The sequence below is a fragment of the Manis pentadactyla genome, chromosome 14 (assembly GCF_030020395.1).
Source record: "Manis pentadactyla isolate mManPen7 chromosome 14, mManPen7.hap1, whole genome shotgun sequence".
Classification (NCBI taxonomy): domain Eukaryota; kingdom Metazoa; phylum Chordata; class Mammalia; order Pholidota; family Manidae; genus Manis; species Manis pentadactyla.
The window spans coordinates 86455245-86470642 of record NC_080032.1 but is presented as its reverse complement, the minus strand read 5'-3'; the positions used below and the strand labels follow the sequence as shown (position 1 = coordinate 86470642).

General features: G+C 38.1%; 1 protein-coding gene across 10 annotated transcripts in view; it reads left to right on the top strand.

Moving 5' to 3' along the window:
- The window catches only part of KIF21A (kinesin family member 21A), a 130981-nt gene that overhangs the window by 88049 nt on the left and 27534 nt on the right, over window positions 1-15398 (top strand). For 7 of the 10 annotated variants that reach the window (XM_036889271.2, XM_036889279.2, XM_036889280.2 and 4 more), the window contains 12 exons: window positions 2084-2174; window positions 2493-2622; window positions 3006-3194; window positions 3609-3808; window positions 4911-5018; window positions 8017-8085; window positions 8188-8402; window positions 8546-8699; window positions 9235-9429; window positions 9870-9971; window positions 10492-10657; window positions 11136-11156. In XM_036889271.2, the coding sequence (XP_036745166.2) occupies window positions 2084-2174; window positions 2493-2622; window positions 3006-3194; window positions 3609-3808; window positions 4911-5018; window positions 8017-8085; window positions 8188-8402; window positions 8546-8699; window positions 9235-9429; window positions 9870-9971; window positions 10492-10657; window positions 11136-11156 (1640 nt within the window). The remainder of the gene's footprint in view (window positions 1-2083; window positions 2175-2492; window positions 2623-3005; window positions 3195-3608; window positions 3809-4910; window positions 5019-8016; window positions 8086-8187; window positions 8403-8545; window positions 8700-9234; window positions 9430-9869; window positions 9972-10491; window positions 10658-11135; window positions 11157-15398) is intronic. The other 3 variants (XM_036889277.2, XM_036889281.2, XM_057492018.1) reach the window with 1 other exon arrangement.

The window sequence follows — 15398 nt, the reverse complement described above, 5'->3', positions numbered from 1 at the left end:
ACAGCCTGTAACGCATGAAGTAACTTTACATGTAAGTGAAGAGTAATAATTGTTGAGCTGAAAACTGGTCACTTGGAGGCATTAGGAGGGTGTGTTGGGTCAAGTGTTTGGGATAAGGGGTTGCATGGCTGTGTACCTGAGTAAAAGGGAGTTTGGGTTGGAATGTGAAGCAACAATAATGGAAACTGTGCTGCACCAGTTACAGGGGAGGAAGGGAGACTGCATGGGGAGGGAATGGGGGTGCCGGTGGGAAATGTCTTCCCTGACACATTCTCCTCTCCTAGTTAAAGTGTAGGCGTAGACCTCAAGTTTGGTGCTGAGGAACTTGGGGCTGGCCTTTAAATGGGATGGTGGATGAAGGGGAAGTATCCAGATTTTCAGCTTGAACTTCATGATGGTGGAGAGCCAGCAGTCCTGCTTTAATACCAGGGATGTAAGGGAGGCGCTCGGCACATGCAGCATTTTTCTCTAAGAGGATGATTTAACAGCACTCACAGAGCCCTGTTGTAATTCACTTGATTCCTCTGCACTGAAGATTGTTTTATCAGTGTTCCTACTGGTAGCGTCTTCTTCTTCTAGAGACATGCTGTCTTCCATGCATCTTTCAGTTTGTGCCTTTCCAACATAATTAGTGTGTGAGGCGCACAGGCAGAGGTGCCAAACGGAGGTGCTCGTGCACAGCCATACGGATCAATATGTTTAACAAACACTCACTGCACATTTATCATGCACGTCCCCAGGATGCTGAGCAGACAGACACGGTGCCTGCCCTTGTGGGGCTTACAGCCTAGTGGGGAAGACATAAATAATTGAATAAATAAACATAAGTAAGGACTCTGAAAAGTGCTTACAAAGGAAAACTCTTTATATTCATCTTCTGAGTACCAGAATAATCTGGGAAAATTGGAACCTAGAATTAAACAGTAGAGTATGATAATAATAACAGGGCTTAGGTGAGATTAACTTTTTAGCCTAGAAACTAAAAACAAATCCATGTATTAGGGCAATTATTTAATGTAGCAGAATGTCTGAAAGAAATGATAGCTGCTACGAAGTTATTCTTATAAAGTCTTTAAGCACTTTCTAGGGGAATTTTACTTAGAGAATATGGCCTTATTCAAGTATTCTTTTTATTCTCCATGATTTGAAAAGGTAATTATATTGCAAGAATAAATCTTTCATGTGAGGATTCATTTAAAGTTCACTTCTTAATATTATTTAGCTTGATTAAATGTATGAGTCTCGTGAACAGAAGTGTAACTTCTGTGCATAACTGATCATGGTTGCTAAACCCTAAAACAGTCAGAGTGATGAAAATGTAAAAACCTTGCTCACTAGCGAGTCTTCAGTCTTCTTCTCAGGTCCACCAGGGCTGAATTGGTTTAGCTAAAACTGTTACCTGACAAAGTACGTAGTCAGGGCTGCTAGTACTAGATAACTAAAGAGGAGGCTTCCATGTGTATGATGAATCTTGTGGCAGACCCTGGAATTTCCTCGTCAACCAAAGGTCAGGCTGAATTTCAGACTGTTTGATGTGCAAAACACATTTTTGTGAGAATATTAAGAGAAACAGCCCCATCCTGTATGTACAGCCTAGGGAAAAAGAGCCTACACAGAAGGGACTTAACACTCTGATTGATGTAGGCAGTGTAGACAAACACTGTGGGCAGATTTATTCTGGATCTTTAAAATTATTTCTAAATGTATTAGGATGTTAAGAAAAGTATATATTTAGGAGACAACAAAAATATTTGTTTCAACTTCCTTTGTGTATCACCTACATTCTAGTTAATTAGCTGTTACTGTGACTAGTTCTTAGTTGTCTCATCAGAGCTCATGATCCAGGATATAATCTGTTTCTAGAAAATAAGTTTTTCTCCAATGATATAAATCCCTACAGTGTTGGTTAAATGGCAATTTCTAGTTTCCTACAAAACATCAGACATAACTTTGCTCAGTGAAATGATCAACCCTTCTAGTTTGTTTTCACAAATAGTTGGTGGTTTTTGAAAATCTGGGAGAAAAAAGTGAACAATTTTCCTCCCTACTTTAATACCCTTCCCTTTTGTTCCTTTTTTTAAAGTGTGGCTGGTAAAGAGGATAATACAGACACTGATCAAGAGAAGAAAGAAGAAAAGGTTATTTCAGAAAGAGAAAACAATGAATTAGAAGCGGTAAGTATGAAAGAATAAACTTCTAAGTTTTAGTCCCCATTAGATCATTTTTGGTTGCTGATAACTATACTAGCATGTATAAAAGAGATACAGTTATCGGGTATCCATTTTGATCTACTTCCTTGAGGACTTCTTTTCTTCAGCAATGTGAGCTATAAAATACTAGCAACTGTCGATCTTGTGCATCGTGAAAGCACTGTGTGTGTGGGCGAGGATGCTTCGAGAGACGAGGGCTCTTTGTGCTCCGGCCACTCTTAATGAGGGGGTCAGTTTGCTTTGCCAGTATTGTGCCGCTGATGGTCGCAAATCACATTTTAGGAAGAAAGTCAAGAAGTGAGTGATCGTGAGGATGAAGACGAGGAGGAGGAAGAGGAGGAGGAGGAGGAGGAGGAGGACATCGAAGGGGGTGAAAGCTCTGATGAGTCGGATTCCGAATCAGATGAAAAAGGTACTTGTCTCTAGTGCAGGGACAAGCCTTCATTTCGGGAACTTGTTTAAAGCATGACAGAAAACTCTTAACATTGTCATCTCGTCCTTGACGAAAGTAGCTTTTATAGCTGCTGATCTGTGTATGGTCTCCATGGCTCATGTTTCCTCTGTTGGATTTTAGTCATTGTGTGATTTCCATTCTTATTCAGCACAAATAGTAGCTGTTGTCCCTGATCAATGTGAACGCTCTGTATCTTGTTCCCCTTAATTAGTTTTTAGTTTATCCAGGACATTGCCCTTCTAGCTGCTAAATGAATACCTGGACAGAGATGATGTTTTCTTGCTCTTGCTTGAAAGCTAAAATTATAACATTTTGACCATATTTTCTTCTTTTTTAAATAGCCAATTTTCAAGCAGACTTAGCAAACATTACTTGTGAAATTGCAATCAAGCAAAAGCTGATTGATGAACTAGAAAACAGCCAGAAAAGACTGCAGACGTTGAAAAAGCAATATGAAGAGAAGCTAATGATGCTGCAACATAAAATTCGGGACACTCAGCTTGAAAGAGACCAGGTGCTTCAAAACTTAGGTAAGACTTATATTTAATCCAAATTAAAGTTTACATTAAATCACCAAAATGGGTTTCTATCTTCTTTATTTTTAGAATGAAAAAGTTATATTAGAATCACATCAAATGTGCACTTATTTCATTGTGTTAAATATTGTTTGTTTTGATTTTTCATTCTGGTACTTGTCTAGGTATTCAACTATTTTGTCCAAAGTTGTGGCCAATTGTTTTAGTGTTTTCATATATGCTGGGAACATTTTAAGTAAAGCCAATCATTATGAAACAAGTTTAGATTATAAAAGAGAGTGATTTAGACACTCTGGCCTCCTGAGGTGTATTTTGGAGGTATTTCTTCCCCAAGGTCAAGTGATGTAAATCTTGAGATGAAAATCCGTGTCTCATAAACACAAACACAAATATCCTTTGATCTTTTAGGTTCAGTGGAATCTTACTCAGAAGAAAAGGCAAAAAAAGTTAGATCTGAATATGAAAAGAAACTGCAAGCCATGAATAAAGAGCTACAGAGACTCCAGGCAGCTCAAAAAGAGCACGCGAGGTTGCTTAAAAATCAGTCTCAGTATGAAAAGCAATTGAAGAAATTGCAGCAGGATGTGATGGAAATGAAAAAAACAAAGGTATTGATGATATTTTCCATTAAAATGTGATGTTTGGATGCTTGTGTCATTTGGAACAAAAAAATTTACTGTCGTTCTTACCATATTCCATATAGAACAAACAACCCAGTCTTAGAAATGATGCACTTCTTTTTGGAAACCAGAAGTTGTGTACCCTAGTCACCCATTATCAAAACCTTTCCTCGCAGTAATTGAAAATCATGCGGTCAGCAGGGCTTCCCTGGCTTTGATGGATATTTTTTCTCTTAAAACTCATATACAAGACTAACAAAGCATTAAATATCTTGAACATGCAAAAAAAGCATAGAGAATTACCTAATGAACACTGTATCTACTACTTAAGATAGCCATTACAGTTATACGTAAAGCCTATGTAAGTAACCTTTCCTGATCATATTCTCCTTTCCCCGAGAGGTAACAACTATCTTGGATTTGGTATTTATGATTCCCCTGCATAGAAAGGTACAAAATGTTTTCCCTTGACCAAACAAGAGTATGTGAACCCTGTTCCGTTACCTGGTTTGTTATGAAAATCAATACTGTTTCTTTAAAATAGTGAATGTGGAAATGAGTTAGGAAGTAGTGAGATTATTATGTTGTGTATTTGCTGCTGCTGCTGCTAATAGCTAAAATTATTAGTAACTTGCTATATACCAGGCACTGTGATAAGCAATATATGGGCATTAACTCACTGGATTCTCATAATGGTCTAGTGCCATAAAACTATTATCTCCTTTTTATATATATGTTAGAAAACCAAAGCCTAGAGAAGTTAAGTAACCCTTTCAAGGTCACACAGCTAATGTGACCTTGGGTAATAAGTTAAGTACCCCAAATCATTCAAGTTATAGAACGACTGAACACTGAACATAAAAAGCATGGAGCACCAAGCAAGCTGATAGAAGCATATTAGAAATGTATTAGAAATAGAAATGTATTAATTTTGTAAAAAGAAGAGTTGACCATTTAAAATGTGCATCAAAACATTCCCTGTTTCCATGTTATATATTCAGAATTCTAAGAACTTATTTCTGTATGTGTGGTTTATTTAATGAATGTTGTGTTAGGTTGTTCCAGTAGATGTATGTACCTAACTTTTTAGGTTCGTCTAATGAAACAAATGAAAGAAGAACAAGAAAAAGCCAGATTGACAGAGTCTAGAAGAAACAGAGAGATTGCTCAATTGAAAAAAGACCAGCGTAAAAGAGATGTGAGTGGACTTTATACACAAATATTGTACATTGAACAATATCGTTTAATAAATGAAAGAAAATTTTCTGATAACTCTATTAAATGCAGCTGAAGGACAATAAATAAGCATCATTTTTATAATATGGCATTTATTATATGGATTTATAGCAATGCAGTATAAGAGTTTATGAAAAATACTATAACATTATTATAAATTTTATTAAGGGCTTATTTTTTAGACTATGAGATGGAAAAAAATGGCAGAGAAAAAACTCTACAACTAAGGGAGATCAATACTTGCAATATTATATAAGATAGCAGTTTGAGGATGGCTCCACAGACAGGCTCAGAGAGTCTTAGAAATGTTCCTAGGAGAAAAACCAAGCTTCACTAGAGAGAGGACCTACTAAGAGCTATAAAATTTTCATACTCTTTGACTCAAGAACTCTATTTCCATGGACTCAGGCTAAGAAAATAATCTAAAGTAAGATTTAGATTTTAATATCTAATATATCTGTTTTAATATCTCTACTTTAGGGTTGTTTATAATAGTAAAAACTATAAAAACAACAAAGGTGTTTGACAGTAGGGGAAATGGTTAAAGAAATTGTATATAGTGCATTTCACTTAACAGGTTGTTGATCCATTTAAAATTAGGATGTAAACTGCACCATAAAATGAAGAATGACTGTGACTTAACATTAAGGGTCAAGTGGCATTTCATATATATGCATTCTTGATTAAGATGAGGGAAAAATTGGAAGGCTATGCACCAGTGTGCTGACTATAGTCATTTTAGGGTTAATGTTTATATCGATCTGTTTTTTCTTCATTCCAAATTTTTGGCAATATGGTTATTTCATTTAAGATTTTTTTTTCTTTAAAAATCATGTTTTTTTTCCCCATTGATGGTTAGGTTTCAGCCTTTGTTCCTTTTTTCTTGCTCAACTTTTTCTAAATCCTCCTTGGAGAAAGCGTGAGCATACAGCATATTTCAGAAAATAGAAACCTACTTTGGGAGGTAAAGAGGAAATCTGAGAGAGAGGGGAGTAATGAGGTAGAAAAGTAGATATTTTAGCCAGCTGACTCTCATATTTATGGCTGTATTTATTTTTGTTTTACCAGGTTATCAATGCATTTTAATAATCAGGTTATTTTGTCAGTTTCAATTCCTGCACATTTTTTATCTTGTTTAATACCATTATGTTCTCACTGAAAGCAAGTAGAAACACATTCTAACCTGTTGTCTGTTTGAGATGTAAAATTGAAAAATGGTTGAGAAAAACTGAGATATAATTCACATAACATAAAATTGTTCTTTTAACAAGATCTCCACTATCTTATTTCCAGAACATTTCTATCACTCCTAAATGAAGCCCTGTACCCACAAGCAGTCACTCACATTTTCTTTCTCCCTGGCCCTGACAGCCACTAAGCTACTTTCTGTCTCTGGATTTGTCTATTTTGGGCATTTATATAAATGGAATCACATGACATGTAGCCTTTAGTGCCTGGCTCCTTTGATTCAGCATGATATTTTCAAGGTTTGTCCATGTTACAGCATGTGTCAGTAGTTAATGCCTTTGCATGGCTTTATCAGTAGAACACATTTTCGTTTATCCATTTTTCAGTTGATGGGCATTTCGGTTATTTCCACTTTGGGTCTATTATTTTTTTTTAATGAACCCGTTTGGATGAGGAGGATAATTTCCTTACAATGTATGTTACTTTCCTCTTTCTTACAAATTCATATGGAATATAGAGAAATCAGTAATGGGCAATTGACGCCTGGGGTGGAATTGTGAATATCTGCAACGTATGTCCATGTATGATACCCCATTATAAAGACGTGAGGCTAGTCACTCACCTACAAAGCTAACACCAAGACTCCTTCTCCCTCTTATCCATCACTTTGTGCATATATTGACCTTCTTTTAAACTTGTTCCTCGTCACATTCTTCTTTGAACCCTTAGAGAACCAAGTATGTTTGTACACGATACAAAAAGTATGAATGAACTTGAGATTTGACTTTTAATAGGAAGAAAGTTAATATAGAAACACGTTTCAAACTACATGTTAATTTTAATTTTTGTCAGTTCTTTCATTTAAAAAATATTTATTAACTTTGCTTCTATGTCAGTTGTTAGAGGCAGTGAAGATGTGGCAGCGATAAGATAGAGTCCTGTCTTCCTAGAGTTCCCACCTGATGAGTTAGAAACATGCAAAAGCATGCGATGAATGATGTGTTTGAATCTGGGATACAAAACACAAGGGGTTATTTGTTATTTCACAGAATTTAAGTCCTGTAAGGGATGTTTGTAATCAGGTCCAATTCCTTAGCTTTACCCAAGATCAGAGAAGTAAATAAATGACAGAGATGGGATCTATGTTCTTTATTGATCTAAAATTTTTTCCTAAGTTACAGCCCTAAAAAATGGCTTAAAGTAATCCATAATTAAATGTCTTTATCAAATAACATACATAGAAACAAGTTGGTACTCAATCCTGACATGTTATTGTCCACTGATTTTATCCAACATAACCTTTCCAAAATTATTATAAAATGCTGTAACAACTAATATATGTTCTCCCTACACATTGAACAGTTATAATTACTGTATGTAGTGTAAGATGCCTCTCTTGAAAATAATCGAAGCTGTGTTTCCTCCTGTTTATGCCACAGTCAGGGTAACAAAATGTCTAACTAAAAATGAAATGTGACAATATTTGTAAAGCATTTTAAAAAGTACTTGTAAGTGCTATACGAGTATTTGTTAAATAAAAGTATGTGTCACAGATAACTTAATTTTTCAGAGAGAAATGCATTTCAGTATGCATTTGTGTTTACTGGAATAAAATAATCTGTGTCTGTAATAATGGATGCAAGGCTGTTGTTAGCTCAGATTCTACCAAGAACTCATAGTTCCCAGTGGGATGGGGAAATACGTAAATGTAGGAGTAGGAAGCATTGTGTCTTTCAGTGTACTGTTTCAACTTATTCAGTATTATTTTACAGCATCAGCTTAGACTTCTGGAAGCCCAAAAAAGAAACCAAGAAGTGGTTCTTCGACGCAAAACTGAAGAGGCAAGTTGACTGACTATTTGGAGGAAACAGTCTGGCTTTGCGATCAGTGATGTGCTTCTATAGACCCAGAGAGCGAATCAACAATCTGTGCTGCTATTTCAGGTGACAGCTCTTCGTCGGCAAGTAAGGCCCATGTCAGACAAAGTGGCCGGGAAAGTCACTCGGAAGCTGAGCTCCTCCGACACCCCCGTTCAGGATGTGGGCCCCACTGCGGCAGCGGGAGAGGCAGACGCCGCAAGGGCAGGAGCCCCGCAGCGAGTGAGGATTCCCGTGGCAAGAGTCCAGGCTTTGCCCACGCCCACGGCGAACGGAACCAGGTCGGTGATTCCCCACACCTGCTGCCCTGGTCTGCGGGGCATCACGAGCGGACGCTGGGATGACTGACAAGCGGTCATGGTTCGGCAGTGTCCCGTCAACAAGCACTTCAGTACTCGTGTTCTCACTTTTTATATTATTATAGAAAAAAGTATCAGAGGAAAGGGTTGACCGGCCGAGCGTTTACTTCCAAGTCAGCGCGCATGAAGTGGCAGCTTCTCGAGCACAGGGTCACAGACGCCATCATGCAGAGGATGACCATCTCCAATATGGAGGCCGACATGAACCGACTCCTCAAGGTGCGGGCGGGACGGGGACATGCGCTCCCCCCGAGCTGACTGTCCATCTTAGTTCCCAGATTTGTTCCCTGGGTAAATGTAATACTTAAGCCTTTTTTTTTTTTTTCCCCCTTGGTGAGTTTTGATTTCATTGTGTATGACTAGATGGACATTATTTGTTTTCCTCTTTTTTAATCATGGTAAGAACAGATAACAGCAGATCTACCCTGTTAACTCATTTTTTAACGAAACAGCACAGTTTTGTTAACTATACATACACACGTTGTACAGCAGATTATGTTACATCTCATCTTGCATAACTGGAACTTTTTGTTCATTGAACAACAACTGCCTCGTACCCACCTCACCCCTCACCGCAGACCCGGCAACTGCATTCTACTTACTGCACCTGTGCGTTGAACTATTCTAGATAACGATTCCTATGAGTGAAATTCAGTAGTATTGGTCCTTCTGTGACTCTCTTACATCACTTTGTAATGTTCCCAGGGTCCTAGATGAGTATCATTTCTTAGAATCCAACCTGCTTTCTCAATAGCAACGGGAAGAACTCACAAAAAGACGAGAGAAACTTTCAAAAAGAAGGGAAAAGATAGTCAAGGAGACTGGAGAGGGAGACAAAAACGTGGTTAACATCAGTGAGGAGATGGAGTCCTTGACCGCTAACATAGATTATATCAACGACAGCATTTCTGACTGTCAAGCTAACATCATGCAGATGGAAGAAGCGAAGGTTTGTGACTTAAAATGTTTAATGGCTCAAGGTAAAGTGTTTTTGTATTTTTTATCATTAAAAGCATTTTTGCCTTTTTATATGAAGGGAGTTTTCAAATTTATTAGTTTAACATGGTTCTTAGGTTTCTCTACACGTATACCACTCCCTACCTGCTGTCCAGATTTCTCTGCTGATTTGGTGGTGTTACTCATTGTTTGTAAAAGGCATATATCATTTATTAACCCACGTTGAGTTCTTCACTGCTCAGATGTGTGTTACCTTTTCAACTTAGACTGTATGTTTCTTGGGGTAGGGATCAGATATCACACTTTTCTGAGGAGCCTTATTGGCTAACCCAAAACTATCAAATAAATGCATGCCACAATAATAGGCTTTTGCCTTCTGTTTAAATATATTCAGCTCAAAGTAATGTCACATCATGTGCTGGTTTGATGTAGGAAGAAGGAGAAACCTTGGATGTCACCGCAGTCATTAATGCTTGTACGCTGACAGAAGCCCGGTACCTGCTAGATCACTTCCTGTCAATGGGCATCAGTAAGGTAAGATCTAACCACACGCTGTTATTGAAAACCTAGGTTTGGTTCCTTCATTGTCGTATTATCTTCTCCAGTGACTCTTTCCTTTTTAATAAAGAAGATTCTTTTCAATTGGAAAGTATTCCTTTTACCTTTGTTTGGAATTAAGAAAAATCAACAATGTTTAGATAGGTTCCACCAGCTTGTCATTTTTTTGTGCTTGAGTATTTAAAAAACAGATAACTTAAAGAAGAAATTAATATTTTGCTTTCACAAAGGAAAAAAATCTCTTGGGGTGCAAAAAAAATTTGATATTATTTTTGGCTTAAAACTGATTCTTTACAGCTCAAAAAAGAATCAGAAAGGAAAAAATACAGTTGCACTTCCCTCCTCTTTGAGTGTAAATGCATTATTCTGAGTTGGAATGAAACAAGGTCTGATTTCAAAGTCTGTGTATTGTATGCATTTGCTATTTGATACAGCTCTTTGTGTGGCAGAGTCTATTTTGTATGACTTAAGATTTTTTTTTTTGGTATTGTTACAGGGTCTTCAGGCTGCCCAGAAAGAGGCTCAAATTAAAATACTTGAAGGTCGGCTTAAACAAACTGAAATAACCAGTGCTACACAGAACCAGCTCTTATTCCATATGCTGAAAGAGAAAGCAGAGTTGAATCCTGAGCTGGATGCTTTCCTAGGCCGGGCTTTACAAGGTGATTCGGACTAAACTTCCATTGAATGAGCTGCATGGGAGCCCTGCCCTTTGAGTTTACTCCTCCTCTTCTCCTTTAGCTTCATCGAATAGATGCTATATTTACTTAGGCTTTTAACAACTATTCCTTCTCTAATTTGCATGTATACATTTGGGGGGGTGCAATTACTGTCGTTGCAAGAAGTGATTGCCAGCTTAAAAAAGCTTACTTAACTTTGTTAAGCAATTCGTTTTTATAGATAAAGAGGACCTACTAAGTTTCTGAATTGGGTTTTTAAATTATTGAAAATATTAACCAAGTTTCATTACTCTGCTTATCTAACTGCTGTAAAAAATAAATTTATAAGTGTTTGCTATGGCATCTATTCTACATATTTTACAAATGGTACATAATCTTGTTGTATGTGGGAGTTCTTAACATTGGATCTGTTTTGATTGGAGTATTGCTTTTTGTTTCCTTTTTGCTGTTATTTACACAGATCTAGATAGCGTACCATTAGGTAAGTATGTTTAGCTTTCTGTGTACCCTACAGCTGCATGAATTACTAATTGTTCATGTACACTAATTGCGGTACATCTTTTTTTTAATTTAATTTTTATTGGCAGCCAACTGGTTTTCGCATGATCTTTTTCGAAATGTATCCATGACCACAAACACACTAAGTCTTTTGTCTTTCTTATATACATTCCTGATTTAAAAATGTTTTAGACATTTAAAGAAGTATGCAGTAGTTAATTTTCTCTTTTATTATCTGAACTCCAGTTGTGGCTCCAGTTTTATAAGCCCTTCTTTCTCTTTCTTGTAGGAAAAAAATGGAGTGTATATTTCCTTTTCAATTTTTTAAATAGATCTGCTAACTTGCATCTGTTCCTTTAGTCTCATAAATAACTTCCTTTGGTGTATATATCTTTCGTATATATTTTTCCTTGGCACACAGTTGTTAGATTCTCAGCTATTCTTCATTTTTGTAAAAAACAATATATATTTAATGTTGTAAATTGAATAAAACCAAAGGATTTTATATGAACACACTGAAACAATACTTGCAGTATTTTCAGGTTAGGAGCTTTAGAGACCATTGAATATACTGATTTTCAACCTTTCCTCTTACCATTGCAACGTTCTCATTAATTATACCGACTCCTTAGGAATATCTCTGTTCCACTTAGTGATCACACTACCTGTGTATGGGTAGTTAAGAACCAGGAGGATCAGGGCAATTTTATTGCTTGTGATTTTTTTTGAATGATTATTTTGGAGCAGTTTTTATTGAACTAAAGTTATTTCAAAGTTCTGCTCTGAACTTTTTTTTCCCTAATCACACAGCTGTCGAATGCTTATACTTAAAAGAGAGGGACGCAATTGAAAGATTAAATGTAATTACCTCCCTGTGTCATTAGAATGAACATAACCCGTGAATCTGAGTTTATTTTAATTAAGCTGCCAGACAAAATACATGAGCTATTTGATTTTTAAAAAATATTTACATATAGCGTGCTACTCTCAAAGTAGTACTTCCTTGAGCTCAACTGCATAATACAGATATGGAAAATCGACTACTTTTAAGCTGCTCAAACTGTAACAAGTACAAGTAGAAAAAGGACTGGTTATATGTTAACCCAGGCTGCCCGAGTTCCTGGGTCGTAACCCGATTCTTCGCTGTTCCTTGTGTCCTCAGGCATGTTTCTCCTCCTCTTCTTCCCCTCTTCCTCCTCCTTGTCCTTCTCTTTGTTCTTCTTAGCGGCTCAACTGATAATATCAGGTGAATTCTGATATAAGTCCATTATCTCTCTTAGCTTGGAAGAAAATGCAGTGTCCTCTTAGATGTCCTTGTGTGCAGAAAATACTCACTGCTAATTTGATGAGCTGTGTTACTTCTGCACAGCTTTTGAACACCTTGCCGTTATCCGTAGCTTGAAGAAGGGTCGGGGCAGAGACAGGAAGCCCGTCCAGCTCATGTAACCCGCGTCTCAAGGCAGGAATTCGCCCTAGAGGCTGGGGCCACGATCTAGTCCAGAGGTGTGGGGGGCACAAGTGTGGAAGAAGAAAAAAAGTGGAAGTTAAACTCTACAGAAGCTAGACAGTCATATATATACTGCTTAAAAAAAACATGTTATTTAAGCATTGGGCTGAGTGCTGGGATTCAAAGAGGAATAAGACACAAAACCATGCCTTACCGACGTGATGCCTGACTGAGGGTGACAGGCCGTGAACAGACGGGTACAGCGCAGTGAGGGCCGTGATGGGCACACACGGGTAGTTACGGGAGCACAGCACGGCGCCACCTGGCAGGAGTGGAGTTATTGTGGAGGCTCTCTGGAGGAGGTGACATTTGAACTTGAACACAAAGGAAGAAACAGGAGTTAGCCAGGCAGAGACAAGGGGACAGGGGGACCCGAGGGGCAGTGAGTGAGCTCAGCCACCGAGATTCAGCTGGAGTCGTGAGCCTGAGGCCTTGGAGCGGTTTGGTGCCCCGGAGCTACATGCACACGGCGTAGGATGGTGGGACGTAACGCTGGGGGACGACCCAGCGCCAGCACCCCACGCTCATAGGTTTTTCCTTTTGGAGCCTTTGAAGAACATCGTTACTTTTCCCCTCCATTTTTCCCTACCTGTGTTAGGGCTCCGAAGATCAGCCCTGTCTTTAGAGATTTTCCAGGAGACTTGGGGGACTCGGCATATAGTGTGTGCGCAGCTAAGATTCACGAGAGCAACGCAGGAAGGGTACCAGCTGGAGCACAGGGTCAGACATAGATGGCCCTGGAGGAATCCATGTCTGGGCTTCCTTACGCTCCCTCCCTCCATGAGAAATAAACCAGAGTGTACTTTCCCTTCAGAATAAACATGGGCAACAGGTATGCAATGTTTATATTTAGGGAGGTCCATCAGGCACTCAGCACCCAAGTGTTTTGCTGGAGATTGACCATGTAGGTTCCCTCTGTCTAGTGCATACAGAGAACTCCTGACTTCAGAAGGAAAGCAGTTCAGCATAAGCCGTTTGCTTTGCACACACATATTAAGTACAGTGAATTACCCTTGCGAGTTAAGTGGCCACTCGAGACACTGAGAGCTAAGTTTCCGGTTGTCAGGCAAAGCCCGATCTTGCCAGCTGGCCTCCCCACGGATGTCAGCCTCTGGGCTGCTATGTGAACTTTTTTCCATACACCACTTTTGTTTTTCATAACTTAAAAAAAAAAAGACTTAAAAAAAGACTTAAAAAGTAGTTGGTTAACTTCCTTTAAGCGAGACTGTACAGCTTTACACTGATATGAATGGACTTTAAGGCGTTCAGGAGTTCTAAGTCTCTCCCTTTGCCTTTGATTTTTTTTTGGTGATGAGAAAAAAAGCTGGCTTTGGGCTGGATTTGTGCTCTCAGAGCTGAGGGTATACGGTGGGGGGCGGCAGGTGTGTCCTGCCATCAAGACGAGGGAGCTGACTGGTGATGGTCTGGGTCTGTCTGTGGTGACTTGTCTACCTTCTGGCCAAGTGGGTTTTATCAAACCATAATTATCCCTAAATACAGCATCCGTGCATAAGCAGGCGCTAACGTAGCTTTTACTAAGCACTTACATGACGATTAACATACTAACTGGTTTCATCACTCCCTACAAGAAAAATACCAGCCAGTCTCAGTCAGCTTTTACCCATGGGAAAAGAAAGACCAGGTTTGTTATTTCTTTATAGCCTAATTTTCTATATTATCAATGAATTCAGTCCCTTAGCACTCAGTCACCCTGTCTGCAAACCAAGCCCTTAAGCCTTCCTGTAAGGGTGGGCTTTCCTTCTAGATCGCCATTTTCTTCAGGAAAAGGAAGCATCAGAGAAAGGAATTAATTGACTCGTGTGCACAGTCCTCCTGTATAATATAAAATTAAAAGTTAAAAGGGGATGAATCATATATAGTTTTCACTTATATATATTATAATTCCATCTTTAGTTTCATGGAATGATTTCATAATAAAATGAGTATGTTTTAAAAACCTGCATCAATGTTAGGGGCTCACTGACATTTTAAGTAGTTTATTTTGGTGACTTTTATTTACTGACTTCCTGCTAGTTCTATATGTGTGCTTTTTCTCCTCTTTTTTACTAGTCTGCTACAGCTGTTCTGAACTAGATGTGGTTTATTTGTATTCATTGATAAAATCATTGCATGCAAACCTGTTGCTTTTGTCTTTTATGTGCACGTGAATCAGGTGCATGCTGGTGTGTAACTTCTGAATACTTCACACATACATTCTCCCTCCCTACTTGAAAACAAAAATAAAAATAAAGGAAAATATTTAAGTAAGTTGGCAGACTGATAAAATATAACAAGTATGTTTGTACTTACATAATGGTCAGAATTGGCCTAGTATGTTACAGGGAGTTCATGCAGCATTTATTTAAATCTTGTACTTTTTCACTCTGTAGGTTTTTGTATGTTTGGATGATATGGGATAAATACATACTCTGAAAAAATATGTAAAATTATACACACTCTGAGAAATACATGATCTCATTTCTATACTGTGAATGTTCTTCCATGTTTTATCATTTCAGCACCTCATTTTCCTGTTTTGAACATGTTTTCTCTCATCCTATGACGTATAGTCAAAGGGTTTCATAGAAACACTTTTCTACACTTCTATTTTAATGCAGTTACTAAAACTGAAGTGCCTATAGTGAGGCCTTGGGCAGATGTTTATAATGGAATAGGGATTGTAATCATACAAATTATGACATGTGGCTAATACTTACA